Source organism: Hippocampus guttulatus, chromosome 9 (genome assembly GCF_054856545.1).
Source record: "Hippocampus guttulatus isolate MCC_2025c chromosome 9, RoL_Hgut_1.0, whole genome shotgun sequence".
In the NCBI taxonomy this organism is placed as follows: Eukaryota; Metazoa; Chordata; class Actinopteri; order Syngnathiformes; family Syngnathidae; genus Hippocampus; species Hippocampus guttulatus.
In genome coordinates, this window is record NC_141269.1 from 2055722 (window position 1) to 2083260 (window position 27539).

Below are 27539 nucleotides of genomic sequence, written 5' to 3' on the forward strand. Positions count from 1 at the left end.
GGGGGCGCGCAAGCAGGCGGGGGTCGCTAGGTCCTCTGTAACTTTACTGCACCCCCCGCCTCACTTCCACCCCTCTGTCTTTTCTTTTTTTTTAATGCCAACTTCCTTTGCCCCATTGTGGACTTCCAGACATATTTTTAAAATTTTAAAACCCAATTTGTTTTGTATCTGTTTTGGAGTGAGCGCCCGTGAGGTGGGGGGCTTCATGGAGCACCGCGGCACCCCGAGGAGCTCCGGGCGTGCGGCCGTCCCCCAGTGACCGATGGACGAACGCTGCTCCCCGGTAAGACCGGCCGGCAACTTTTCGGTCTAATTGTTGACTTTTTTTTTCGACTCAGGTTTACCGTTTTCAATATATTCATGCGCTGGAATGTCACTTTTTGTGCTACACGTATATGTAAAAAAAATGTTTCAAGTGGTTGTTTTTAACGCTTTTTAAATAATTGAAGCTTTCATAGTGTTGGATGACGCAAATGGATTAATTGTGAGTCAATTAAAATGGCATTCAGCATCGCCTTCATCCTGTCTTTGCAATAATAATAATAATAATAATAATCTATGTTCGCCCTGTTTACGGTGCTGCTGATGCCACCGGAAATAATCACATATTCGCAGAAAAGGCTTTGTTTGACTGCTTTTGTTTTTTGGTTTGTTTTTTGAGTAAGTCTTACAGTTGAAGGGTGCAGTTGTGGTTTTGCCGTCCTAAACAGTTCACGATTCATTTATCGTTTATTAACGTGATTTTTTTTGTCATATATATTAAACTGGATTTATTGCCGGCATACAAATATGTCTTGTAAATGATGATGGATTTGTAGTTTTACGTGGTTTTATGACAGATTTGGGAACAAGTTATCCTGGCTTTATCGTAACCGAAGCAATACAATGTATTGTAAAGAACATAAATTTAGTGTAAAATTCATCGCAATGTAACATATTTCAGTATTCTGACATAAATGTATCATAAAATAAACTGTTTAAGCGGTTGGATAATGATTTGTCTTAAATTGATACATTTTGCCACACAATTATCGCAAATTGGCTTTATCGTAACCAACGTAGCTTTTTGAAAAGTACCGATAGTTAATCGTAAATTTGATTTGTTGCATAGCGATATGGAGGTAACATAAATTAACATGACTTGATTGTCAATTTAACGTGGATCTATCGTGAATTAACATTGATTCATCGCAAATTCGCACGGATTAATCCGAAATGAACAGATTTCATGTTACATTTACCAAATTTAGTTTTAAATCTATGAAAAATCTTTTTTGTAAATAAATAGATCTATTAATTAATAAATTCATACAGATTTATTTTAACAGCTTTATTGTATTTAACGTGGATTTCTCCTTAAATTATTTGTATTTACCGTGAACTGACTGGATTGTAATTTAAAATGAACCAAATCGTGAATTAATTGGGGAGTCAACATGGATTTATTTGAATCACAGCCATATGATCGAAGTTTTTTAACATGGATTTCTTGGCAACTCATATGGAGCTTTTGTAAATGCACATCGTCAGTCGTGGCTTTCTTGTGACCTTACGTTGTTGGGGGGGGGGGGGGGGTGTGCGTAGATGAACAAGAATTTATTGATATAAAAAAATTCACCTGGATTTGCAGCCATTTGACACAGGTTTATGGTAACAAGGATTTATTGTTATATCAAATGGATTCATTGTCAATTAATATTTTGATGATAAATTCATCGCAGGTTGATCGTAACGTGGATATTTTGTAAGCTAGCTTTCCTTTAAATTGGCCCGGAGATATCGTAAGCGAGCATTAATGTTTCCGAAATTGGTGTCAATTAATCGTTCATTTACGCGGCTTTATTGTAACCTACCATAAAGTTTGACTTAAGGTAACCAATTTCGTTTGTCAACCTGGAATTTGAGTAAATTGACATGGTTTTATTGTCAACCGGATCTATTGCAAATGAATGCATTTTTGACCATCATTTCATGTGGATTGCTTGTGGACAGAATCTTATCGTAAAACAGCATGGCTCGATGGCATCGATCGTTGGGGATTTATCGCAAATTGACATAAGAATAATAAGAATAAGAAAACCTTTATTTGTCTCACAATGGAGAAATCCTCAATGAATTGACCCCCCTCTCCAAAAAAAAAAAAAAAAAATCAGCGGTCATTTATCGGGAGTTAACACAGTTTTATCACAAATCCATGCGAATCTAGCCTACGTTGACATGAACGATCCAAGCACTTCTTACAAATTCCCACAGATGTAATCGCAAATTAAGGTGAAAATTATGTAAACGTGGATTTCGCCGGACATCAATCATGTATTCGCCTCGGTCGCACCGGCTGTTCTCGGTTTCTGCGATGTAGTCGTTGCTTGGGTGCCGCCTGGGTGCCATTGTCAGCACTGTTTTTCCAAGTCATTTGAAAGCATTCCTCTGTATGCTTTTAACTGTGCACCAACATCGCATTCTTGTCCGTGTGTGCGCGCGCGTGCGTGTAATGGCTGACTGATGTCCGCCCAACAGTATGCATCACACCCTACCACCCAAAAAAAAAAGAAAAAAAAAAGGGAAAAAGCCTCAAAGTGAATCGGCTCTGGAATCCTCACTGGCTTCCAGGCTCCTTGCCCGCCGCATCATACTAACACACACACACACACACACACACCCACATGCACACAGCGTGTGTGTGCGTACTTGAGCACATCTCATTATGTCACACAGTCTTTTTATTTTATTTTTTTAAGTGCCAGCTTTCCTGCGCTTGAAGTTAACTTGCTAATACACCTCATGATCGCTATATACATGTTATATACTACACTGTATATATTATTTCTTATCATACATATGTACTCTTTATTGCATATACAGTCTGCACATACTGTCTCTATCCTCCGTATGTTAATATATTCACTGGAGCTAATACGAAGGTGATATTTTGCAGATCTTGCCCGATTGGGAGCTGCACACACCTCTCACCGCAGTGTCGCATTTGTGACGGCACAAACAATCTCGATTAGCTCCTATTAGTTGGCGGAGAGCTAATCGGTGGAATTTTGCTTATCTGGAAATGTAAGCTGTGGAGAGAACAAACAAAACAAAACAAAAAAACCGCGACGTACGAATTTTGCAATCATCGTGCCGATTTCGGCATTCACATCTAACTCAATAGAATTTTGTTTCAGTTTGTTCCACAGTGTGATGGACTGTGATTTAACATGGATTTAGAGTTAATTGACAAGCTTTTATGGTCAACCAACATTTTATTTGTAGTTAACATCACATATTTATCTGGCCTAACAGATTAATAAATAATTAAAATCAAATTAATAGATTACCAAGTACAGTATTATTTCGGTTTGCCTACTAACATTTTGACCATGAATCAAGGTCATGTCGTCCCCCCTCCCCCCCCATCAGTTTCTTCTCCCGCCATGGAGCGCCTGCGAAGCTTCTCTGTCTGTTTAGTTTCCTCTCCCAATCCGGCTGTGTTTACGTTCGACGTAGATTGATGCTTCCTGGCCACAACGCTCCCGTTTCGCCCCCCCCCCCCCTCCAAAAGAAAACAAAAAAAAAAACCAAACCATTGACCGCCCGAGGCCTCACCCACGTACCAATCGTACGTCCGTCTTTCCAGGTGGCCCCGGTCATGACGGACCCCCCGGAGCCGGAGCCGGAGCCTCACGACGGGGGCCCCTCGCCTGAGCGCGGTGGGCGGGACCGGGAGGGCGGGGTCAGGGTGAACGTGTCGGTGGAAGGGGAGGGCCGACGGAGGAGTGACGATGAAGAGGTGGAAGAGGAGGAGGTCAAAGAGGAAGAAGAGGAGTTGCCGTACCCCTCGCTCGCCCCCGTCGTTCTGTTGGCGCTGTCGCAAACCAGCCCGCCCAGGTCGTGGTGCCTACGAGCCGTGTGCCACCCATATCCTTCCGCCTTGTGCGAGGAATTCAGTTGAGCCGCGGAGGAACTCCGTCAGCCCAACTTGGCGAAAAGGATTTTCAACTTTCTCGAGTGGCCGGCGAGTGAACGGATTACAATTTAAAAAGCTTCAAACACGATGGATGACGTTGATGCCCACGTTGACGTCACTATCGTACGTAGTTGGAGGCGTGTGACATCTTACAACCGCATGTTCGTGCGAAGCCGGGCGACGTCATGTCTTGTCTCTTGGGATGTGGAGTGTGTGTGTGTGTTCAGGTATTTCCTCAGATGCGTCAGCCTCGGGGAGGGGGGGGGGGTGGGCGGCGGGGGATGGCTAAGACTCCCTGATTGGACGTTTCCATGGCAATCGGCCTTAATGAATATCCAGGGTTACGTATGCCTGTCAATGTGGAGCTGAACATTTTTTTTGGAGGTCACAAAATGAGAGACTTCATTTGAGTGTGTGTATGTGTGTGTGTGTGTGTGTGTGTGTGTGTGCTCCCACGTGAAATGTGAGTGACATAATTGAGTTGTGTTAAATAAATGAAAGCCGAGAAGTACAGTTTGGAAAAAAAAGAAGAAATTCAGGAAAGTAGTGACTGCGCCGTGATGCATTTTTTAAATTCAGTTTCAAAATAAAAGCATTGAATGTTTACTCGAAGCCCTGATTTGAAACACCTATCTTGGTTTCAAAGTTGAAAATTTTTAAACCATCCTAATTTTTGTGACCTTTATCTTGGCTTGAAAACTTTATTTTTGAAGCCCAACCCTTACTTGAAGCCACACTTTGAAAACATTACCCTGGTTTAAAAGTCTGTTTTCAGCTTTAAACCGTCATACTTGAAACCAGCCTTGGCTTCAAACCTTCATTTGAAACCCTAACCCTGGTTTGAAACCTTACATTGAAACCCTAACGTGTATTTGAAGCATCAACCCCATTTTTGAACCCTAACTCCCTTCTTGTAACCCTACTTTGAAACCGTTACATTAAGGTGCTTCAAAACCTCAAACCATGCTTGAAATTCTAATTTTATTTTTTCAAACTCCTAACCTGAAACCGTATCCCTGACCTGAAACCTGACTCTGAAACCATAATCCTGGCTTCAAACCCCGACCTTGACTTTTAACTGTAATTGAAACGCTACACTCACCCGAAGCCCTACATGGACATTGAACTGTCAATTACAGCTGTTCAAGTACTTTTGGATGATAACGTGAGTTATTCCCCTTGTGACACACACACACACACACACACACACACACACACACGTGGGTAGGGAATCTCCCACGGAGTCTCTCTTCGGAGGAATCACCCGGTTGCCTAGCAACTCTGGCGTGATGGCTTCACTCCTGCTTGCCTGTTTGTGTGCAGCTCAGCCGGCGTACCCACACACACACACACACACACACACACGTATGCACGCACGCGTGTGTGTATGTACGCATAATCAATATGTGCGCGTGTGTGTACGGTATTTTAAACCCGACTGAAACCATTGACTTTATGTCAAACCCGAGTTTGAAACCCTAACTTGCATTTGAAACCTTACCCAGGCTTGAAACCCAACTTTGAAACTAGTCTTTGCTTCAAGCCCTAATTTGAAACCCTACCTTTTGCTTGCAACTCTAATTTGGAACCTCTATTTGGAAACCCGCTAACCTGTTTGTAACCTTAACCCGGGCTTGAAACTCTATTTTTGAACCACAAAGTCCACTTCAAAGCTTAATATGAAACCCAGACTTTGACACGAAACCCTACTTTATAACCGAAAACCGTGCTTCAAATTAAAATGTAACTAATTAAACTAATCTAACTTTGGCTTCGTTTGCTGATCTGAAAACCCCACCCAGCGGTTGACACCCTACTTTGAAACCCGATACTTCACTTCAAACCATTATTTGAAACCCTATTTTAAACCGTGGTTTTCACTTCAGGCCATAATTTGAAACCCCAACAATGGCCTGAAACCACACTTAAAAACCACAAACTTGGTTCCAAACTATCATTTGAAACCCTAACTTTGTCTCTCAAAACTCGATTTGAAACCCTAACCTCCGCTTCAAACACAGCCTCGAAACAATATACGATGCTCCAACTATCATCCATTTTTTTTTCCTGAGGTGCTGTTTCCATGCACTGCTCCACACGTGAAACACGCACACACACGCATACACACGTGCCTGCACACATACGCTAAGTTATTCATCAGGTTATGAAACATTCAGGGTGTTTCCTTTTGTTTATGCGAAAAGCTGATTCTGTCACGGCTTTTTTCTCGTCGTCCTCCCCCCTCGTTTACCTCTCTCTCTCTCTCTCCATCCATCCATCCGTCCGTCCATCCGACTTAATTGGCTCGAGCTGAGCGGCTGCCAGTGGTCTTAATGAAGACCCCTCCGTGCCCACGCGGGGTGTCGCTCAAAGTAGTCTGAAGCAGCCAACCCTAGTGTAACCCCCCCCCCCCCATGAACCTCCCCCCAATTAAGGTGATTGCAGCATGTTGCCGTGGTAACCGCTTGACATGGGTGGTGCCCCCGAATGCAAATTCAAAACCCTAACCCTGGCTTGAAACCATACTTTGATACCTTAACCCAGATTGAAACTCTATTTTGACAACCTAAAATGTGCTTCACACCCTATTTTGATTCCCTAAGCCTGACATGAAAGTCTACATTCAAACCCTAACCTTATTCTTGAAACCCTACTCTGTGTGTGTGTGTGTGTGTGTGTGTCTCCAATACTTTTGTCCAATGTTTGCTTGCTGACTGTCCTTGATTACCCTCACAGGAAACATTTTGTCTGACAAATGGATTCCAGAAATGGCTAAAAGTAGAACAAGAAGCTCACAGGTGTCTTTTTAAACTCATTTTCCCTCTTCCTTTTTTTTCTGATTTAAAAGTAAAACGTCTTTTTATTTTTTTATTTTTATAATGCTATAATCGAATGGTTGTTGCTTGTCCTGAATCATTCCTGCGATACTTGGAAACCCGCTGGGGGGATTTCCCACAATGCAATTCTGTCCTCCTATTAATCTCAATTGTCGTAATGTTTTGTTTCTTTGCCCTTATTTTTGGCCAAATAGGTTGGCCCTTTGTGAGGGCTTCTGCATTTGGAAGAACTCATCAAATGTAACTCACTAAGTTGATCTTGAAGATCATGTCCGGGTGACTGACCAAAATTGTCTCATCAGCTCCACCCGCAGGTTTGGGGGAAGAATGCAATCCCGAGGACAGTTTGACTTACAACATGAAATTTGTCTATCATGAGGAGACTCACAAAAAAGTATCAAGAGGCCATGCTTGAGTAGACAGGACGCCTACCGTTTGAGGCTAATTTTGTCCTTTTGCTCTCATAATCTCTCATCATCGGACATGCAAAAAAGTCAGAAGAAATCACTATCAAAAGACACGTGAAGCCTGAGGTTTTGAAGTGGACATTTCTGCTCAGGAGCACCCTTTAGGCCTATTTTGAAAGTTCACTTCACACTAAGGAGCGTGACATTTGGTACGCATATCAATCACGAGTAGACTCATCCCCAAAAAAGTCTTGAAAAAAGGGACAGGAAGTCTGCCATTTTGTTTTGAAGCGGCCATCTTGGCTCGCTAACCCCATCCAAAATGTTCCAAAGAATTCACTTCCAGAAGCGAGTTCCAGTGACAAACATACAATTTGTGAGGCGTGTCTATCATGAGCAAACCCACCAAAACAGCCCCCCATCCCCCTCAAAAAAACTCACAACAACTCTGCCATTTTGTTTTAAAGTGGCCATTTTGAATTCGCTCCCAGAAGCCCGTTCCCCTTAGCAACATACAATTTCATGAGTGGACCCACCAAAAAAGTGTTGAGATGCACCAAAAGGCATATTGGTTCAAAACAGCCATATCCAGTTTGGCTTCAAAATCAAAGCTTTCCGACGGATGGCCAACCCCAAATGAGGAAACGTGAGCATTTTTGTCATAGCGTGTGAGTCGAGTACTGCTGCCAAATTGGATGAGATGACACAAAAACACAAAGCCAAACTGACGCTAAATCTCGAGGTGACTGCGTCAAAAGGAAGACTCTTCCAATTGTCTCCCAATCCGCACTGTATCCGTGCAAATGGCCGTCCCTCCCTCGATGCTTTCAAGTGAAACGACGGCTTCACATGAAAAGCTCTTCAGCGCGAGGGTTGCAGCGCAAAGATCACAAAGTGATGCGAGCGGGTTTGATTCATCATGTCTGCCTGACCTTTCCCACCTGTGCCGCCACGGTCGGAGGGCTGGGGGAGTTGTGGGGGGACGTGGTGGCAAGTTGCGGATGAGGGAGGAGGACAAGTTTCACAGCGAGCGTCAGGAGGCTTCGGGTCTGCTCGGCGACCGCTTAATTACACGGCGGAGACCTTTCGCGTCTGTTTACTCGGCTCGTCTTCCTGGCCGTCTTGACCCCCGTTAATCCCTCCGTAACGCAGAGATGCCATTTTCTTACCCCCCTTGGGCCGCTTGTATCGCCTGCGAGTTTGCTAGCTCATCCGTTCTTCCCTCGGCTTGTTTGTCCGTTAGCGAGGCTGTATGTTAGCAAGCCAATGATTTCATCTCATTGGCTTGTACGTTTGTTAATTTGTTTGTCAGACGCCAGGTAGTTCGTCCTTTTTTTTTTTTTAGTTGGTTCATTAATTTGTTTGTCAAACAGGTCGTGAGTGAATTCATCCATTGGGTACCATGCACGCATCAAACTCCTATCGTGTAGGTTGATCAAATCGATTTGAAGAACGCTTTGACTTCCATTCATTGTTTCAAGTTGGCGGCGCAGAAAAAGCGCAAAATGTCAAAATCAGTTTTGATTCGGTTACGGGTTTGGTCTGGAACATCCGTCAGAAAGTCGGCGAAAATTGTGAGGATTGTTTACCATAATTGTTTGGAAATGTCTTATTTTGAAAAACAAAAACCAGAAACAATAAGTCTGCTTTCACTGAGGACGATAGAAATCTGAGAATATCTCCTACCTAAGCACCGAGACCGAATTTCCAAAGAAAGTTTAGAAAAATCCTGTCAAAAATAATGATCGATTAATTTGACAATCAATTAGTTGTCAATTTATCAATGAATCTTTGCACTTCTAGTTTGACTGGAATGTAATCCATTTTTTTTTTTGCGCATGTCATGAGTACAGAGCAGCAAAATTTACTCCGCGGTTTTCCCACGAGTAGTTTCGGAGTGAAAAATCGGGCCGATGCTCCACTTCGCAAAGTTGGAAATGAATCAATCGTCTCATCTCGTGTCTCTGATTCGGCAATTTGGTGGTATCACCCTCTCGCCTCACCGCACCTCCCTACCAGTCATACTACAGCACTTCTTCTACCTTTGCCTTTATCGCCATCCCCTTGCCCTCGGGCTCTCTCTCCAGCGCTGTGACGGTTTTAATTATTAAGGAAAGTCACCGTTTATCTGTTGGCTGACACCCGGCTTTGCGATACGGCTCTCTAACCGGCGGCTGCAGTACGGCGAGGTGCGCCGAGTGAGATGTGAGAAGTTGAAGACGGCGGGGGGGAAACTGTATGGTGACAAAAAAAAAAAAAAAACAGAAAATAAAAGAGCTGAATGGCGAGGAAAGGAAATATAATTGGGCCGATCGAGTAAGAAAGAGCGTTGGCATGTGTAAAAATGGCGGTGAGAAAGTGCGAGGAGTAGAAGCGGGAGAGGACGTTCCCTGTTGTGATGTTGAGTGACGGTCCCGCTGAGGAAATGAGTCCCCACCTCATCCATCACTCGCACTTTGACCCTGGCTTCTCTTTTGTAGCTGGGTGTGAATGTGTGTGTGTGTGTGTGTGTGTGTGTGCGCGTACTTATTTAATGTGTTTTATAGTGACATACCAACTGTATACTGTAAGTAAGTGCCCTGTTTCTTCCACTGTTGACTGCATGCAGCAACAGACAGCACTCTCAACTGACGCGTTTTTATTTTTTATTATTATTATTTTTTTTCTTTTTATGTGGCCACCATGTGGGCAAGTCCTTACTTGAGAAAGCTGATGTCTGGATCTGTTCAAGATAACGTCTTGATCATATCCACCAAGGTGTCACCTTGTTTTACCGTTCTGCTGCCCTGCATCGGATGACTTGAGGAAAAAAAAAAAGGCTTGGCAATTTAGCATCGGCCATCTGTCGAAGACAACTGCTTCCAATTTCCTTGTAGGAATTCGCCAAAGTACAAGAGCAGGAATGCACCTCCGACATGGTTGCTCCAAAGCAAAATGGCCGCCTCTTTTGTTCAGTTCAAATTTGTGCAATTTGTGCATGTCTGGGAAAGTTGACAGCAGTTGGTAAAACTGGTTTCCGGAGTTGATTTATTTATTGTTTTTTTTTTTTTTTGGTCATTTACTCATCCTAAAATTGGTGCACCTCTCCGTGAGCCGTCACCTTACCGTGGTGGAGGGGTTTGTGTGTCCCAATGATCCTAGGAGCTAAGTTGTCTGGGGCTTTATGCCCCTGGCAGGGTCACCCATGGCAAACAGGTTCTAGGTGAGGGACCAGACAAAGCACGGCTCCAAGACCCCTTATGATAAAAAAAATTAAAGGATCTCAGTTTCCCTTGCCCGGACGCGGGTCACCGGGGCCCCCCTCTGGAGCCAGGCCTGGAGGTGGGGCTCGTTGGCGAGCGCCTGGTGGCCGGGCCTACACCCATGGGGCCCGGCCGGGCTCAGCCCGAAGAGGCAACGTGGGTCCCCCTTCTCATGGTCTCACCACCCGTGGGAGGGGTCAAAGGGGTCGGGTGCAATGCGAGCTGGGCGGCAGCCAAAGGCGGGGACCCTGGCGGTCCGATCCTCGGCTGCAGAAGCTAGCTCTTGGGACATGGAATGTCACCTCTCTGGCAGGGAAGGAGCCCGAGCTGGTGTGTGAGGTAGAGAAGCTCCGACTGGATATAGTCGGACTTGCCTCCACACACAGCCTGGGTTCTGGTACTAGTTCTCTCGAGAGGGGTTGGACTCTCTTCCACTCTGGAGTTGCTCATGGTGAGAGGCGCAGAGCAGGTGTGGGCATACTCATTGCCCCCCGGCTCAGTGCCTGTACATTGGGGTTCACACCGGTAGACGAGAGGGTTGCTTCCCTCCGCCTTCGGGTGGGGGGACGGGTCCTGACTGTTGTTTGTGCATATGCACCAAACGGCAGCTCAGCATACCCACCCTTTTTGGAGTCCTTGGAGGGTGTGCTGGAGAGTACTCCTGCTGGGGACTCCCTTGTTCTGCTGGGGGACTTCAATGCTCACGTGGGCAATGACAGTGAGACCTGGAGGGGCGTGATTGGGAGGAACGGCCCCCCCGATCAGAACTCGAGTGGTGTTTTGTTATTGGACTTCTGTGCTCGCCACGGATTGTCCATAACGAACACCTTGTTCAAACATAAGGGTGTCCATATGTGCACTTGGCACCAGGACACCCTAGGCCGTAGTTCGATGATCGACCTTGTGGTTGTATCATCGGATTTGCGGCCGCATGTTTTGGACACTCGGGTGAAGAGAGGGGCGGAGCTGTCAACTGATCACCACCTGGTGGTGAGTAGGCTCCGATGGTGGGGGAAGATGCCGGTCCGTCCTGGCAGACCCAAACGTATTGTGAGGGTTTGTTGGGAGCGTCTGGCAGAATCCCCTGTCAGAAGGAGTTTCAACTCCCACCTCCGACAGAGCTTTTCCCATGTTCCGGGGGAGACGGGGGACATTGAGTCCGAGTGGACCATGTTCCGTGCCTCTATTGTTGAGGCGGCCAATCTGAGTTGTGGCCGTAAGGTGGTTGGTGCCTGTCGTGGCGGCAACCCTCGTACTCGCTGGTGGACACCAGCAGTAAGGGATGCCGTCAAGCTGAAGAAGGAGTCCTATCGAGCCTTTATGGCCTGTGGGACCCCAGAGGCAGCTGACGGGTATCGACTGGCCAAGCGGAACGCAGCTTCGGTGGTCGCCGAGGCAAAAACCCGAGCGTGGGAAGAGTTCGGTGAGGCCATGGAAGCCGACTTCCGGACGGCTTCGAGGAAATTCTGGTCCACCATCCGACGTCTCAGGAGGGGGAAGCAGTGCACCACTAACACTGTGTACAGTGGGGATGGGGCACTGCTGACTTCGACTCGGGACGTTGTGAACCGGTGGGCAGAGTACTTCGAAGACCTCCTCAACTCCACCAACACGTCTTCCTTGGGGGAAGCAAAGTCTGAGGACCCTGAGGTGGGCTCTCCTATCTCTGTGGTTGAAGTCACCGATGTGGTTAAAAAGCTCCTCGGTGGCAGGGCCCCAGGGGTGGATGAGATCCGCCCGGAGTTCCTCAAGGCTCTGGATGTTGTGGGGCTGTCCTGGTTGACACGCCTCTGCAACATCGCGTGGTCAACGGGGAGAGTGCCTCTGGATTGGCAGACCGGGGTGGTAGTCCCTCTTTTTAAAAAGGGGGACCGGAGGGTGTGTTCCAACTACAGAGGGATCACACTCCTCAGCCTCCCTGGTAAGGTCTATTCAGGGGTGCTGGAGAGGAGGGTCCGTCAGGAAGTCGAGCCTCAGATTGAGGAGGAGCAGTGTGGTTTTCGTCCCGGCCGTGGAACAGTGGACCAGCTCTACACCCTTAGCAGGGTCCTCGAGGGTATGTGGGAATTCGCCCAACCAGTCTACATGTGTTTTGTGGACTTGGAGAAGGCGTTTGACCGTGTCCCTCGGGGAGTTCTGTGGGGGGTGCTTCGTGGGTATGGGGTACCGAACCCCCTGATACGGGCTATTCGGTCACTATACCACCGATGTCAGAGTTTGGTTCGCATTGCCGGCAGTAAGTCGGAATCGTTTCCAGTGAGGGTAGGACTCCGCCAAGGCTGCCCTTTGTCGCCGATTCTGTTCATAATCTTTATGGACAGAATTTCTAGGCGCAGCCGAAGCGTTGAGGGCGTCCGTTTTGGTGGCCTCAGTATTGCATCCCTGCTTTTTGCAGATGATGTGGTGCTGTTGGCTCCTTCAAACGGGGCTCTCCAACTCTCACTGGAGCGTTTCGCAGCTGAGTGTAAAGCGGTTGGGATGAAAATCAGCACCTCCAAATCTGAAACCATGGTCCTCAGTCGGAAAAGGGTGGAGTGCCCCCTCCGGGTCGGGGGAGAGATCTTGCCCCAAGTGGAGGAGTTTAAGTATCTTGGGGTCTTGTTCACGAGTGATGGCAGGAGGGAGCGAGAGATCGACAGGCGGATCGGTGCAGCGTCTGCTGTGATGCGGACGTTGTATCGGTCTGTCGTGGTGAAGAAGGAGCTGAGCCAAAGGGCGAAGCTCTCAATTTACCGGTCGATCTACGTTCCAACCCTCATCTATGGTCACGAGCTATGGGTCGTGACCGAAAGAACGAGATCCCGGATACAAGCGGCCGAAATGAGTTTTCTCCGCAGGGTGTCCGGGCTCTCCCTTAGAGATAAGGTGAGAAGCTCGGTCATCCGGGAGGGGCTCAGAGTCGAGCCGCTTCTCCTCCACATCGAGAGGAGCCAGATGAGGTGGCTTGGGCATCTGATTCGGATGCCTCCTGAACGCCTCCCTGGTGAGGTGTTCCGGGCATGTCCCACCGGGAGGAGACCCCGAGGAAGACCCAGGACACGCTGGAGTGACTATGTCACCCAGCTGGCCTGGGAACGCCTCGGGATCCCCCGGGGAGAGCTGGAAGAAGTAGCTAGGGAGAGGGAAGTCTGGGCTTCCCTGCTAAAGCTGTTGCCCCCGCGACCCGGCCCCGGATAAGCGGTAGAAGATGGATGGATGGATGGATGGATGGATGAAAATTGGTGCATTTGTTGCTCAGTTTCCGGCATGTGGCCTGACAACTTTTTGGTGGATCCTGTTAAGATGAATATGTCCACCCAATGTCATTTTGACGGGTGACAGAGGTTTCATGGCCTGATTTTGGTCAATCTGCTAGGCCTGAAATTTGTCTGAAATGCCTGCCTCTACCCAAAATGACCAGCTTCCTATTCATTTCTCAGCTTGGGTACCACAGACCTTTTTTTTTGGTGCATCCTTTTATGAGAGACTTGTCTGCCAAATTGTAAACCCGTTGGTGAACCTTTTTTCCTAACTGTCGGAAGGCCGCTACAGAGTGAATGCCCACATTGACATCGGGGCACACGCATTTGAGAAAATTTGGAGTTTTCAGGAATGTGGTGCCCCACCAAAACGGAATCGGAATAAATGCCTTCATTCCGAGAGACCCTTTTTGCTCCGAAGGACATCGCTTCCTTATCGTGGGCGAATGTCTGTTTGTGTGTGTTGACACGCATCCGTTGCGTTGTGGCCCAGACGAAGGCGACGGTGAAACTCACAAGTCAGTTCTCACGGTGAGAGATTGGGGGGGTGTTCCCATGGCAACCTGAGCACAGGATGACACTGGATTACCCTTTCTCTCTCCCTCTGTTCCTCTCTCTCTCTCTCTCCCATTTGTGCCGTCTCTCTAGCTTCGCTCGCTGTGTCTCAAGGGTGATAAAGGATTGTGCTCTCATTAATTTTTTCCGCCCTCTTGAGAGCAAAGTGTCCACAAAGGCGAGCGCGCGCGCGTGTGCGTGTGCGTGCGCGCGCGCGGGCAATCCAGTGTGTTCGGCATGTGTCCTTGCGCGTTCTTGTTTTCCACTCGACACCATTTGGACTCTTTTGGTTGTTCCCCTTTCAGTTGTTGTTTTCCCTCTTGCGTTGATGACAGTTTGGAGTTGAACTCTTGTCTCCGCTCTGACAGACCGACTTCAAATGTCCCTCACACGCTCGCCCCCATCAAACGCCCGCACGCGCTTCATGCCGGCTGCCTTTGGTAGGCGTGAATATTAAAAAGGTGTCAGAATGTCTCGTCACGAGTCGCAAAGACTGTGAAGCGGGCAGGTAGGCATGTCTGTCATGAGTACAACAATTAGATTTTGCTGGAGACGGGCCAACCCCGCCCCTATATCCCGGAAATAGGGTGGGGGCGGGGTTGGCTTTGCTTTACCAGGCATCTAAGATGGACTTTTTCAAAGCTTCAATTGTGAAAAAGTTGATTTTGCTGTCCTCTGGCTTTGATGGACGTGGCTTAACCTTTAGCCGTAGCGTCCTCATTGGCTTGGATATATGGATTGGCGACCAATCAAAAACAGGAAAAAAAATGCTGATGAAGTGAGCAGGGGAAGCTTAATGAATGCAGATGCTCGGGAAGCAGGTCAGAGCGGGTCACGGAAGGCTTTGAGGAGTGTGAATAATAATGTGATGAAGCGTCTTTTGCTAGGAGCCGTCGCCAAAAATGACCTCCGGCCCGCCGCGCGCTGCAGCTTAGCCAAAACAGACGAGTCGGAACGGCGACGGAATCGACACTTGGATGCCGAAATTCAGCAGAGCGCATCGCCTCCGCCGAGGAATTCTGTTTGCCAGCTCAAGCAAAAGAGACTTGGTTGATTGAGGACAGGTTTCAATCAAACTTCCTTTTGTGTGTCTGCGCGCCCCCGCCGCCCCCCCCACCCCCCCCCAAAAATGTTGGACATGAATTTTAGTGGCTAAATTCAGGTTTAGCCAGGCTTAAGATAACTTGCAATAACTATGCTCCTTTATTTTAAAATTTGATTTCATTCATTTTTTTTAGGTGCGTGAATCATAGTACTAGATGTTATTTATCGGAAAATTTAAATCATTTTCATTTGATTCGATTATGATTGACAGGGGAAGTCATAAACATTTTCTTTGCAATATTATGTTGTATGTGGCTTCACGAGTCGAAACTCGGCATTCTGATGCATGTTGCGTTTGTGGAATAGGAGTCAAGCAGCAAAATCCATTCGTGTTTTTTTTTAGCTCTCTCACCGGGCAGCCATTTTGCCACTTCCTACTTGCTAAAAATGCCCTCACGGGTGCTCAGGGCTCAGGGAACAACCAATCATGGCTCACCTCTTTTTGCTGCAGCTGTTCGTTAAATTTACGATGTAATTGATTTTCCGATTGATTTTATTGCTCATGTTTATCGTCCAGAACTTTTCCTCCATCGCAGAAAAGTAGAAAGCGCTTTCAAACGACTACCGCTGCATGCAAAGTGCATGGAGCAAAAATTTGTCAGACAAGATAGTTACAACATAAATTAATGACATAAAAATAGTAGACACTATAAAACTATGGCAAGTGAAAATCAATTTCCTGTTCTATGGTTATCGTCACCGTCCGCCGTTGTTTCCAATCAGGCCCAAAGAGCAAGATGGGCTTCAGTCATCACGATGTTATTGTTTTTTCCTCGTTGCTGTGATCAATATTGCGCCGGTTTGTCTTAATTGTTGTGGTCGACGTTGTTGCCGCTTCCCCCTCTTTGTCATGATCAATACTGTATTGCAATTGTGACCCTTGACCTTTTTGCCACCTGGTTTGAGCGCATCAGCATCTTGGCCATCCTGCTCAACTGCGTGACTCTGGGAATGTTTCAGCCCTGCGATGACACACACTTCCTGTTGCAGGTAACACACATACAAACGCGCACACACACACCAGTTAAAAAAAAAAATTGGTAGGCATGTCGATCATGAGAAGGCTTTCCAAAAAGTCTCAGCAAGTCCGACATTTTTCTTTTGAAGAAATCACTTGAACTTGATTTTCACTCCCCGAAGCCATTTGATCTCTGCAACACACAATTTGTTTGGCATGAGTAGACCCGCAAAAAAAGTCTCAAGAGGCCATGCCCAAAAAGCCAATTTTTTGAGTTCCGAGCAGTCCTTTAAAACTTAACTTATCGGAAAGTTCGGCCCCAAAGGCTTAACAATCTGAAATTTGGTTGGCGTGTCCATCAGTAGACCCAAGAAAAAGTCAAAATTTAGAAGCCACGCACAATTAAGACGCAGGCACTCTGCCATTTTGGTCTGAAGTGGCCATTTTGTTTTCTCCAAATATCCACCCCTAAAAGCCAGTACTCCCATAGTCAATTTGGTCAGTATGTCTATCATGAGTAGATCCACAAAAGGTCTCCAGTAAACATGGCCCAAAAAGCCATTTTGGCATGAAATGTCTATTTTAGGTTTGTTTTGTCATTTTCCATCAGTCCTTCAGAATCCAGCTTACCACACAGAGTTTGTCCAATTCAAACCATGTCGACGAGACAGGCAGGTGATGCAAAATCTTGAATTACATTTTCTTCCAAGTCCGTAGACCAAACACTCGCTTCACCTCGAAATGACAAACTATGTCTCGCTGTGAGACTTTATTATCGATACAATTTTTAGCTTCCTCCTCTTCATCTATTCACACTGATCCTTTGCGTGTGTTTTTGTGTCTTTTTGTTGTTGTTTTGTGCGTGTACGCAGGCACTGGACGACGGCATCTTTGTATTTTTTGCCGGGGAGATGCTGGTCAAGATGGTGGCTCTGGGGATCATCGGCCACAACGGTTACCTCGGAGACACGTGGAACCGACTGGACTTCTTCATTGTCATCGTGGGGTGAGTTTTTGACACTTGCGGACGCGCGCACCGCTGACATTAAATATGAGCCAAAAATGTGTGTGCATGTGTGCGTGCGTAGACACTTGTTTAATGCCAGTAAAATGTCAAGCATGCGTGTGTATGTGTGTGTTAGCGTCTGACAGCTTTGCAGAATGGCAATGGGAAACACGGAGTCCTGGGAGGCCTCCGTGATTCCCCGCTAAAAGCCATTGTGGTATCCCAGAGACAGGACGGCGCCTTCTGTTGCGTTCCCGGTGCACCTGACGGGTCAGCGCTCTCTTCCTCCCCCCCTGCAGGATGTTGGAGTACTCGCTGGACGGACACAACATTAGCCTGTCGGCAATTCGCACCGTGCGCGTCCTACGGCCACTCAGGGCCATCAACAGGGTTCCCAGTGAGTTCTTCAGTTTTTCGTTGCAAGATTCTCTCCCTAATGTAAATTTTCATGTGAAAGCCCTTAAAATAGCCTCACAAAGGACAAAAAACAAAACAAAACATACGAACACATTTTCAAGCTACGCAAAGAGCCTCTTAATCATTTATTAAAAGAGAACTGTATTATTAATGTTCCATGTTCCAATTAGTAGCAGGCGCCTTGTAAAGGCCGAAAATCCGTCACCAACATCGGGACGGCAGGAAACCAGCGACAAAGCAATTAGCCGCTGCAAACACAATGTGAAATTCTTATTTTCATTTGGGGATGATTCCCAAACGTTCCGAGATGGAATTTCGGGGCGGCAATTTGCGGCTAACGTTTTCGCCAGCTAGCGGCCATCCAACCACGCAATTCTCATTTGCTCCGTCATATGTAAGCATATTTGACAAGAAAGATGACCTTGACCTTGACCTTGACCACGTAGCTCACTGGGTCAGCCCCAGCGTCTGAAGGCACGCACACATCCAACGTCACGGATTGTACGGTGGAGAATGTGAGGGAAAAGGGAAAAAAAAAATTTGGTTGACTTCTTGTGCGCGTGTGTTGTCAGGCATGCGCATCCTGGTCACCCTGCTGCTGGACACGCTTCCCATGCTGGGCAACGTGTTGGCGCTGTGCTTCTTCGTCTTCTTCATCTTTGGCATCGTTGGCGTGCAGCTTTGGGCGGGGCTCCTGAGGAACCGCTGCTTCATGGGGGAGGACGTCAAGACGTGAGTTACCGTGGCGACCGCGACCCACCCACTTATTTGGCTCCGTTCGCTCGTTGCCGTCGTCCGCGTCATCAATAAAGTGTTGAAATGTTTCCCCCCGGGGCGCACACCCTGATTAAACGGCGCGCTAATCACCAATCAAAAGTATTGGTCAGCGAAGTGATTGGTAATGTGAATGGGCTTCTTGATTTTTTTAAAAAATGGTTTTAATTTTGACCGACACAGTCGATGACAAATAAGGGTGCGCGAGGAATATTTTTATGTTCATTTAAATTAACTTTTTAATAACATTTATCGCATTTTATTTTAGTTGCAATGGCAGGGGACATTGTTGCTTGCAATTTTGCAAATTTTAAACAAAGAATTCTGTAAATAATTTTCATAATATATTGTACCTTATTCTTGTAACATGTATTTTTTTTAAGTGTCTTTTTTTTCTTGCAATGCTATGCTCTTTTTTTTTAACTCAAGCAAACTGATCAAATGATCGCTTTATTCTTGTAACGTTGCGATTTTAGCTTTGACACATTCCGACTTTTTTCACACAACGACACTTTTGTTTTTGCGAATTATTATTCCCTTTCCCTTAAAAAAAACTCATACCATATTCCAAATGACTTATTTCTATTACAATAAATTCTTGTAATATTCTGACTAATTTTGAAACATGCTGACTCAATTTTCATAATTGCCACGTCATTCTTGTAACTTGACTGCTTTTCTTTTTACAACATGACGCTGTTTTTGCCTTCATTGACCACTTCTGTCTTAACAATATTGCGATTTAATATGCAGTTATTTAAAACATTTTGACATTTGAGATCTAAGCACATTGGGGGACTTTTTACAATTAAATTGCGGCTTGAATTCTTTTCCCCTCCCCCACTTTTGGCTGTTGCGAGTACACTTGCACTGCACATCCAAGTGGGGCAGTGACCCACCAGAGCCATTTTTCATTTGCTTATTTTCGTTTTCTTAGTTTTCACCATTCAGCACAAAAAAGGTTCTTCATGTTCACCAAAAAATAACGTTGCAGATTCAAGTCCGTCTTCATTGGGGCCAAGCAGGGCATTGCCCCACCTGGTTCATTATCTCACTTGGTTAGTCAGTCATCAAGACTACGCGACGCACACAAAATCATTAAAAAAAAAGCATTCACATCATTTTGCGAACTTTTCACCTCGTCATTTCAATGCATCTTCACATGGCTCAAATACTTGCAGGGAGAACGATGACGAAAAACGACAACAGGGACAACGATTGCGCCGGTGTCAAGAGAGCGAACGTCATTTAGCGGACTCAGCGGTCCGCGTTTCACTTCATTGATGACTGCGTTTATTCTCGCGGCACCCGAACGACTTTTCAACGCCTCGCCACCACGAATGATTGATTCCTCATCTTTTCTACATGTTGCTCTGGTCTGCCCCTTTGTCCAGAAACACAAAGCCCACAAAGTCATCTGTCACGGCGGAAGCACTCAGTTATTGCGTGCTCTGCTTTCTTCTTGTTACACCAGTGCGCCATTAATCCCGCTAACAAGTGTTGTGGATGTGGAGTGTGTCTGGCTGTGCGCTTACCATTGTTGTTTCGCTTAAATTGTCTATTTTTAATCCAGCCCGCATGGCAGTGGGGGGGGGGGGGCAGGGGGTGGAACACTGCTGACTGTGAACATCCATCTCGGAATAGCGCGGCGAGAAGAAGCAATTTCATGAATCTTCTACTTTTTTTTTTTAAAGAATATCCTTCCAGCTTCCGTACGTTATTTTGGCACTTTTGTGATATGGCGGGCTTCTTGCAAAGGGGCCAAATGGGGCAGTGCCCCACCAGACCTGTTCCCCCCTCGCCACGCCCCCTGCTGCGGCTAGACCAGAGGCCGGCAAACTACGGCCCGCGGGCCGAATCCGGCCCGTTGGTCTTTTTAATCCGGCCCGCCGAAGGTCGGTCTGCAATTAAGGTTCGATGTGAATGATTGCATTCATTTCAATTGAACTTGTAATGACAGGCATTTCACCGCCAGGTGGCGCATTGACAGTACGTTCATGCTTTTGTTCTGTTGATGTTTGATATGGACTGTCAACAAATGCCGTTTTTTTTTTTTTAATGTACCATAGCTCGTGCTGACCTGGCCCTTCTGTCAAATTTTAAAAGTCAATGCGGCCCCCGAGCCAAAAGGTTTGCCCACCCCTGGGCTAGACAGTCAGATAAGATAAGAAAACCTTTATTGGTCTCGCAATGGAGAAATTCCAGATTCGCAGCAGCAAAGTTAAGAAATTCCTTCAATGACCACACGCCTTGATGTTTCTTGCTATTTATCCAACTTTGAGGAGAGTCAAGAATATGTAAAACTGTAACAGACACACATAAAAACACATACACGTTGTTGCAAAATAAAACGTGGTAAAACAATGTGCCCCACTGGTCTGATACATGCCGAACGCGTGACTATGCTAGTGTTGCTAACAGCTACACTCATCGCTTTATTTTGTTGGCCCATCAGGATTCTTCTACCAGTTGCTGTGTCATTGATGTCGTCTGGTGTTCACAACTCAAATTTGTGCTCTCAAAAAAAAAATTTCCCCCCTCGTATCCCGAAAAATCTCTGGTCACTCGTAAGTCGAGGTACTGCTGTATTTGGTGTTGTTAATTATTTAGTTAATCAAATGAAAAAACAACCAGTTGGGAAATGATTTTCTCAATAAGAACAACTCTGTTTCGAATGCGGTCCACTTGCGGCGGGGCCAACGCGCCATCACATCCGTCATTTCATTCGTTTGCCGACTCGCTCGTTATCAGTGTTACACACCCCAAAATATTTTCTTGGATTTTCACAGCAAAAGCAAGGAACTCATTTTCACTTTTTGGGCGTTACGGTCCGCTAGCGTCGGGGGCCAAATCGGGCAAGACCCCACTAGATCTGCGACTACATTTTGTCTGCTCATATATTTTGCCAGTTTGTTATTGAATCACACACCCAAAACACTTTTGTTTGTTTTTTTAGGATTTCCACATTTCACTTTGTGAGCAATCGAATTTACGATCAATTCGTCTTCCAGGAGGTACAACGTCTCTTTCCTGAGCGTTTACTACCGTCCGGGCGGCACGGAGGACCACCCGTTCATCTGCTCGGCAGAGCGAGACAACGGCATGCTGCGCTGCGCCGACGTGCCCCGCCGGCGCGTGGCCGGGACGTCCTGCTTCCTGGCGGCCGAGGACACCCGTCCCGAGAGGGCGTCGGCGGCGGGAGGAGACGGGACGTCATGTGTCAACTGGTACCAGTACTACAACGAGTGTCGCGCCGGCGAGTTGAACCCGCACAAGGGAGCGATCAACTTTGATAACATTGGATATGCGTGGATTGCCATTTTTCAGGTGATGATGGGATGCGTTCGTGTCTTATTTGGAATATGAGCATATTCGCGGGCTTTAACCCTTTTCGTGCGCCCTGTAACCTGATAACGTGATAAGCGGTCCACTGTAGGAACCGCTGTCCCCGAAAGGGTTAATGTGAGTAAACAAGACATGTTCATTTTCTGGGCATTATAAATTACACATAACTTAAATGTGTGGAAGAAATTAATACTCAGCGTGTTTCTAATTTTTGGTGTATGTAATGTTAGCAAATTGGCTCAAATTGCTTCATTGGGAGCACGAAAATAATTGTTGTCGTCATCTGTTTTGTCGTGTGTCAAATTTTTCAGGCGATTGTCTTTTTTTTGTTTGTTTGTTTATATCGGTAGCTTGAAATGATTGTTAAGAGTAAATATCTTTGTTTTCAATTATAAAAAAAAATCCACGGGTTACTTGAAATACTCAATTTAGTTATTCATTTATTTAGTTGAATTAAAAAAATATATACAGTATGTTTTTTATCTCTACCCGTCTGCCCCTAAAATATTAAACAGCTACGATGGCCTATAGTCACATTTCAATTTCATTTTGTTTCGTAATATTTAATTATCAGGCACGAAATATGTTTCTTTGCCCTTCTTGAACATGGACAATCGATTCTACTACTGACGTGCGTGTGTGTGTGCGCGCTCTGACAGGTAATTACTCTGGAAGGCTGGGTGGACATCATGTATTACGTCATGGATGCCCACTCTTTCTACAACTTCATCTACTTCATCTTCCTCATTATCGTAAGAACACACACAGACACACACACACACACACACACACACACACACACACACACACACACACGCACGCATACACACTATCTGCAGATCTTTGAGACGTGAAGTATCTGACAAGCTTAACGTGTCGCCGGGGTCTACTTTATGCGGCGTAAGCTCATTGCCGCCGCTGCCTGTCACATTAGACAAAGGAAGCTTAGTAATGCGCGACGTGCTTTGATGTCTTATGCCAAGTCTTGAGCTGTTCCGAGCAGACCCGAGCGATGCGCAACAAGGAATGGAAAAAAAAAAGATGTACATGGTACCTCAACTTACGAACGACTCTCCATACGAAATGTTCAAGTTACGAACTGCCTCAACAAGGAAATATTGCCTCTTGTTATGAAGAAAATTGAAAGATACGAAAGGTAAAAATAGCAACTCAGAGTTTCCTGAACGCAACATACTTCTAGCTGCTCTGCCATTGGCTATTACTGAGCATCATCCTGGCATCCCATTGGCTAAGATAGACCTCTACCGAATATGTCAATGCGTCTAGATAGATAAATAGATCGATATGTGTCTATGGAGCGTCGTCGTCATTCGCCCCTCGGGCAATGAGGCGTTCCGATAGTTTGACGTAAATGTGAATCACCCAGAAAAAGATCACCAGTTGTACAGTCGCTCACTATGCTGATGTTTTTGCTTTGGACATTTTCAAAGGATTGTTAAAAGTCGACAAAAGCAAGCGCACTCGGATCAGTTCTTGACAAAACGGCAGGCAAAAACCTCATCTGAGACAGAATATGAACTACTGAGGGCAAAAAACGATGAGGACGCAGTTAAAAGTTAAATGACCATCATTTTTATTTTTTATTCTTTGTTTTTTTTAATATTATACACAACTCTCATTTATTGTGCAATAATCAAAGTCTAACATGTATTTGTTCCATATTTTGATGCATTTTTATGCTTCATAAAACATTTGTGTCTGAATTTTGGGGGCCTTGGAACGGATTAGGGCATTTACATGGAAAACGCGCCTCTACTCACAAAATCTTCTAGTTAAGAAATTTCTTCCAGAACCAATTAATTTCAGAAGTAGAGATATCACTGTATTCAGGATATTTTTTTCCACTTTGGGTCATTAGTGTCGGCTTGCATTTTACTGCTCAGGTGGTGCAATGACCCCCCCCCCCCCCCGCCCCACCCCACAACCACTAAATTCCGTATTTCTAATTTCTCCACCTAATCATAGTATTTTATTGATTCTGCAGTTGGTTAGGAGGATGAAAAAAAATTTTTAATCCCAGTCCAGATCCTTCGAGTGCCAACGGGCCATTTGACACAAGCACGTGTCGAGCGCAATATGTAGCGAGCTGGACTACAGCAACAAACGGGAGACCAGCAGCGCAGTAACTGCAACGGAGATTGGGAAGAGGTTCGGGCCCAGGTCATGTCATGTGCCCGAATCGCTAGAGAGCAGGACTCGGAAACTCAGACTTTGCCGTCGCCGTAGCAAAACACTCAACGGCCACGGGGACAGGCAAACATGCTCGGGCACGACGCAATTGTCTCCCAAGTGTACATTTGTCCCTCTCAGGTGGGCTCCTTTTTCATGATCAACCTGTGCCTGGTGGTCATCGCCACCCAGTTCTCGGAGACCAAGCAGCGCGAGCACGCCCTGATGAAGTCGGAGCAGCGCGCCCGCCAACTCCACCAGTCGGCGTCCACGCTGGCCAGCGACAGCCAGCCGGGCAGCTGCTACGAGGAGATTATCCGCTACCTGGCGCACTTGGGCCGCAAGGCGTGCCGCCGCCTCACCCGGTTGCTGGCCCTGGGCGCCGCCGGCCTGCGCTGCGCCTGCGCCGCACGCCGCCGGGACCGCGGCGTGGCCGAGATGAACGGGCTGGCGCACCGGCATTCCGGTCACGTCGCGGGTGATCTGTCGCACCTTCGTGAGATGTATCATCAGCGACACCCGCCGCCGCCGCCGCCACGAGCTGAATGTCGGCTGAGTAACGGAGGTTTTAATTACCCCGTCATATCACCTCTCCACGCTCACCCGGATGCAAAGGGTCCGCATCACATGAGTGGCGGCGCCGCGGAGGCCGGCAACAGGCTGCCGCAGCTCCTCCTGGAACACGGTGAGATGACTTCGACAATCGGTTGGTCGCAGAGCAACGATTCTTTGTAAAGTTTTCTGGTGAAGGAGGGTTGGTTGGTAGCGGTCTGCTTGCGTTGGGGCCAGATGACCCATGAGACCCCCCCCCCCCCCACGTGAAGGGAGTATTTTGTGACCAAGCAAACTTTTTGTTACAGTCCACTTGCAGTGGGGGCAGTGACCCACCAGATGCCTCCAATGATAACCCTTGGAGTTTTTATTTTTTTTGATCAACATTTCTTTATTCTCTCAATCTCTATCTATATGTATCTATTCCATTCGACACAGCAAATGCACCCAGAGCCAAAACATAAGCTTACTTTATTTTTATTATTTTTTTAATGTTTATTTCATGACATCTTCAAGCAGAATATGCAACTTTAGTGGCTTATGCTACAATGGCCACTAATTAACAGCACTTAAAATCGTCCTGGTGTATCCCAATAAGAAAGTAACCTAAAGTCGTAGCCATGAAAATGTTTGCCTGCGACCTCCATTACTCCGACAATCAATAAAAGATGAGCGTCTCCATTTGGCGTCTCGTCTACGAGATGATATCAAAGGAGTATAAACTGCATTGTCGCCCTTGCTCATTGGTTTAAAGCAAAGTCGTTGGGAAGCAAACGGTGCGCGACAGGATCCGAGGCGGGACATAATCCTATTGGAGGTTTTTATTGTTGCACGCAGTTGTCATACGCAAAGCGGATTTTAGTATCAAATACATAACTGGAGAAGCCACAAAAACTCAGATGAAGTAGAATGTCTTTTCATCTCAATCAATACTTATGACTGTTTGTCCTTTTTGGGACCGTTGTTATCAAAGCGTACAACCACAAAGCGTACAACCGTTTTCAAGCTTCGGTCAACCAAGTCGACTTGTTTTTGTCCAAAATGGATCCCGGAGCTAAATTTTCGTCTTCAGTGTAACTCGCGTGTCAAATAATTTTTTGTTCAAACAGTTTAAGGCAGGGGTGGCCAACCCGCGACTCGCGAGCTGCCGGTTCAATGCGGCTCCCGGGCTTTCACATGACGAGCGTCCAAAACACCTCGGCAGTGGCGTTGCCATTCAAACAAAGGCGCTAAATACACAGAACGCACCACGTCAACCTATCATCAATCCTGTGACTTGATTGACATAGAGCGCAACCAATCAGATGACTGAAACACTGTTCATGCGCAAACAACGCCGCTAAGCGCTAAGCTAGTCAACGAATTACCTCTCTCTCTCTCTCTCTATACATCTACTGTATATGTGTATATATATATATATATATATATATATATAAGTGAACGTATGCGTTTTCATCAACATCAAAGACAGGTTAGCCCTCAATCAACCTTGCATACGTTTTTTTTTTTAAATTTAAGAATCATCAATGACCCATAGCATTTGTGTTTTCAATAAAATCCAACACAACTTTTAGTCTTAGGTCAATTTTGTGTATTAAAATTTTTTTGGGGGGGGGTAGGGAGGGGGCTTTAGATAGTCAAAGTCCTGAGTGAACCATCGTGTGCTTTTGAAGTGGTCAAAGACTATTTATACTGCGGCAAACCTAAGAGTCGATATTTGTTTTCGAAAACATCAGTCAGTGAAACGAGCGAAGACAATTTCTAATCTTCCATGAAGCTCGCATCCCGCACACGTTTCCATAAACATCAAAGACAATTTGGAGTGATCCGTGAACCCGGCGTAAGCGGAGGCATTTCATTGCGATCGACGCCCCCGGGCAGGAAGTTTCCACATCTTGTCGAGCGTACGTACAGTTGCACATGATGGAGTGACTTGATTGGATTGAGCGCGTCGCCGCTCTTCGGGGAAACGCCACCCGGCGGTCACGACGCCAAAGAAGGCGCCAAGAGAAAGCGCTTGTGCTAGATGACTCATTGAAATGTTTTTTGGTCACAGCAGCGTTTTCCTTTTCTTTTTCTCGCCTCGAGCTACGCGCTAATGACTGCGCAGGAATATGCCGTGCACACACGCATGCACACTCACTCGTCGAATAAAAGACACCCCCCCCCCCTACCCCCAAGCCCACCTTGCACAAAGAATACCAACAGCAGCTTCCATGTCCTTGTCTTTTGTTGTTGTTGTTGTGCACGACTTCCAAACAGAGACCGGAAGAAGTGCAAAATATTCACTTTAATCGCAAACGCAAGGTTTCAGTGAAACTGGCAAGATTGGGAATCAGCCTTTCGTAACCGGACTATGATTTAGACGTCAACCCAGCGGATGCGGTTTTGTGACCATCAAATTGGGTTTACAAACTTGATTGAACGTCACATCTGTTTTTCAGAAACGTCAATGGCGACTTTGAGTCCTGGGGTCACCGTAGCGTATGCGGATTTGTATCGATGAGAGTTTTCAACGATTTCTGAACCCAAAAGGACAATTTGGAGTCTTTCGTGAACCGAGTATACATGTTTTGCTTCAATTTTCATCCTTCAATCACCCCGAATTTTTTTTGTACCTACATACTTACTTACTGCTTTTGTAAAAGCCAAAGTTAATTTGGAGTCTTCGACGTGACATGCGCAAGAGCATAAAAATAAAACGTTATAATTTAGAGGATGCATTTTTGGAAACATCAAAGACAATTTGTAGTTTTCGGTACACCCAATGTGTTTTCGTAAAGACAATTTATAGCCTCCAATGACCTGCATGCATTATTCTTATTATTTATGTATTTATTGCCTGCCATTGGCTGGCAACCGATTCAGGGTGTCCCCCGCCTACTGCCCGGAGACGGCTGGGATAGGCTCCAGCACCCCCCGCGACCCTAGTGAGGATCAAGCGGTTCGGAAGAT

At 46.2% G+C, this 27539-nt stretch overlaps 1 protein-coding gene across 3 annotated transcripts in view; it reads left to right on the forward strand.

The window, feature by feature from the left end:
* Window positions 1-27539, forward strand: part of LOC147199774 (voltage-dependent T-type calcium channel subunit alpha-1H-like) — a 57490-nt gene continuing 29951 nt past the window's right edge. For 2 of the 3 annotated variants that reach the window (XR_015101789.1, XM_086119583.1), the window contains exons 1-7: window positions 16008-16332; window positions 17173-17306; window positions 17606-17703; window positions 18296-18455; window positions 21509-21824; window positions 22502-22594; window positions 24174-24717. Coding sequence is in view for 2 of the 3 variants with exons in the window: in XM_086119583.1 (XP_085975709.1) it covers window positions 16294-16332; window positions 17173-17306; window positions 17606-17703; window positions 18296-18455; window positions 21509-21824; window positions 22502-22594; window positions 24174-24717 (1384 nt within the window). In the remaining variant the exon portion in view is untranslated. Of the gene's footprint in view, window positions 284-3628; window positions 3910-16007; window positions 16333-17172; window positions 17307-17605; window positions 17704-18295; window positions 18456-21508; window positions 21825-22501; window positions 22595-24173; window positions 24718-27539 lie in introns of those variants that run through there. The other variant, XM_086119584.1, reaches the window with a different exon arrangement.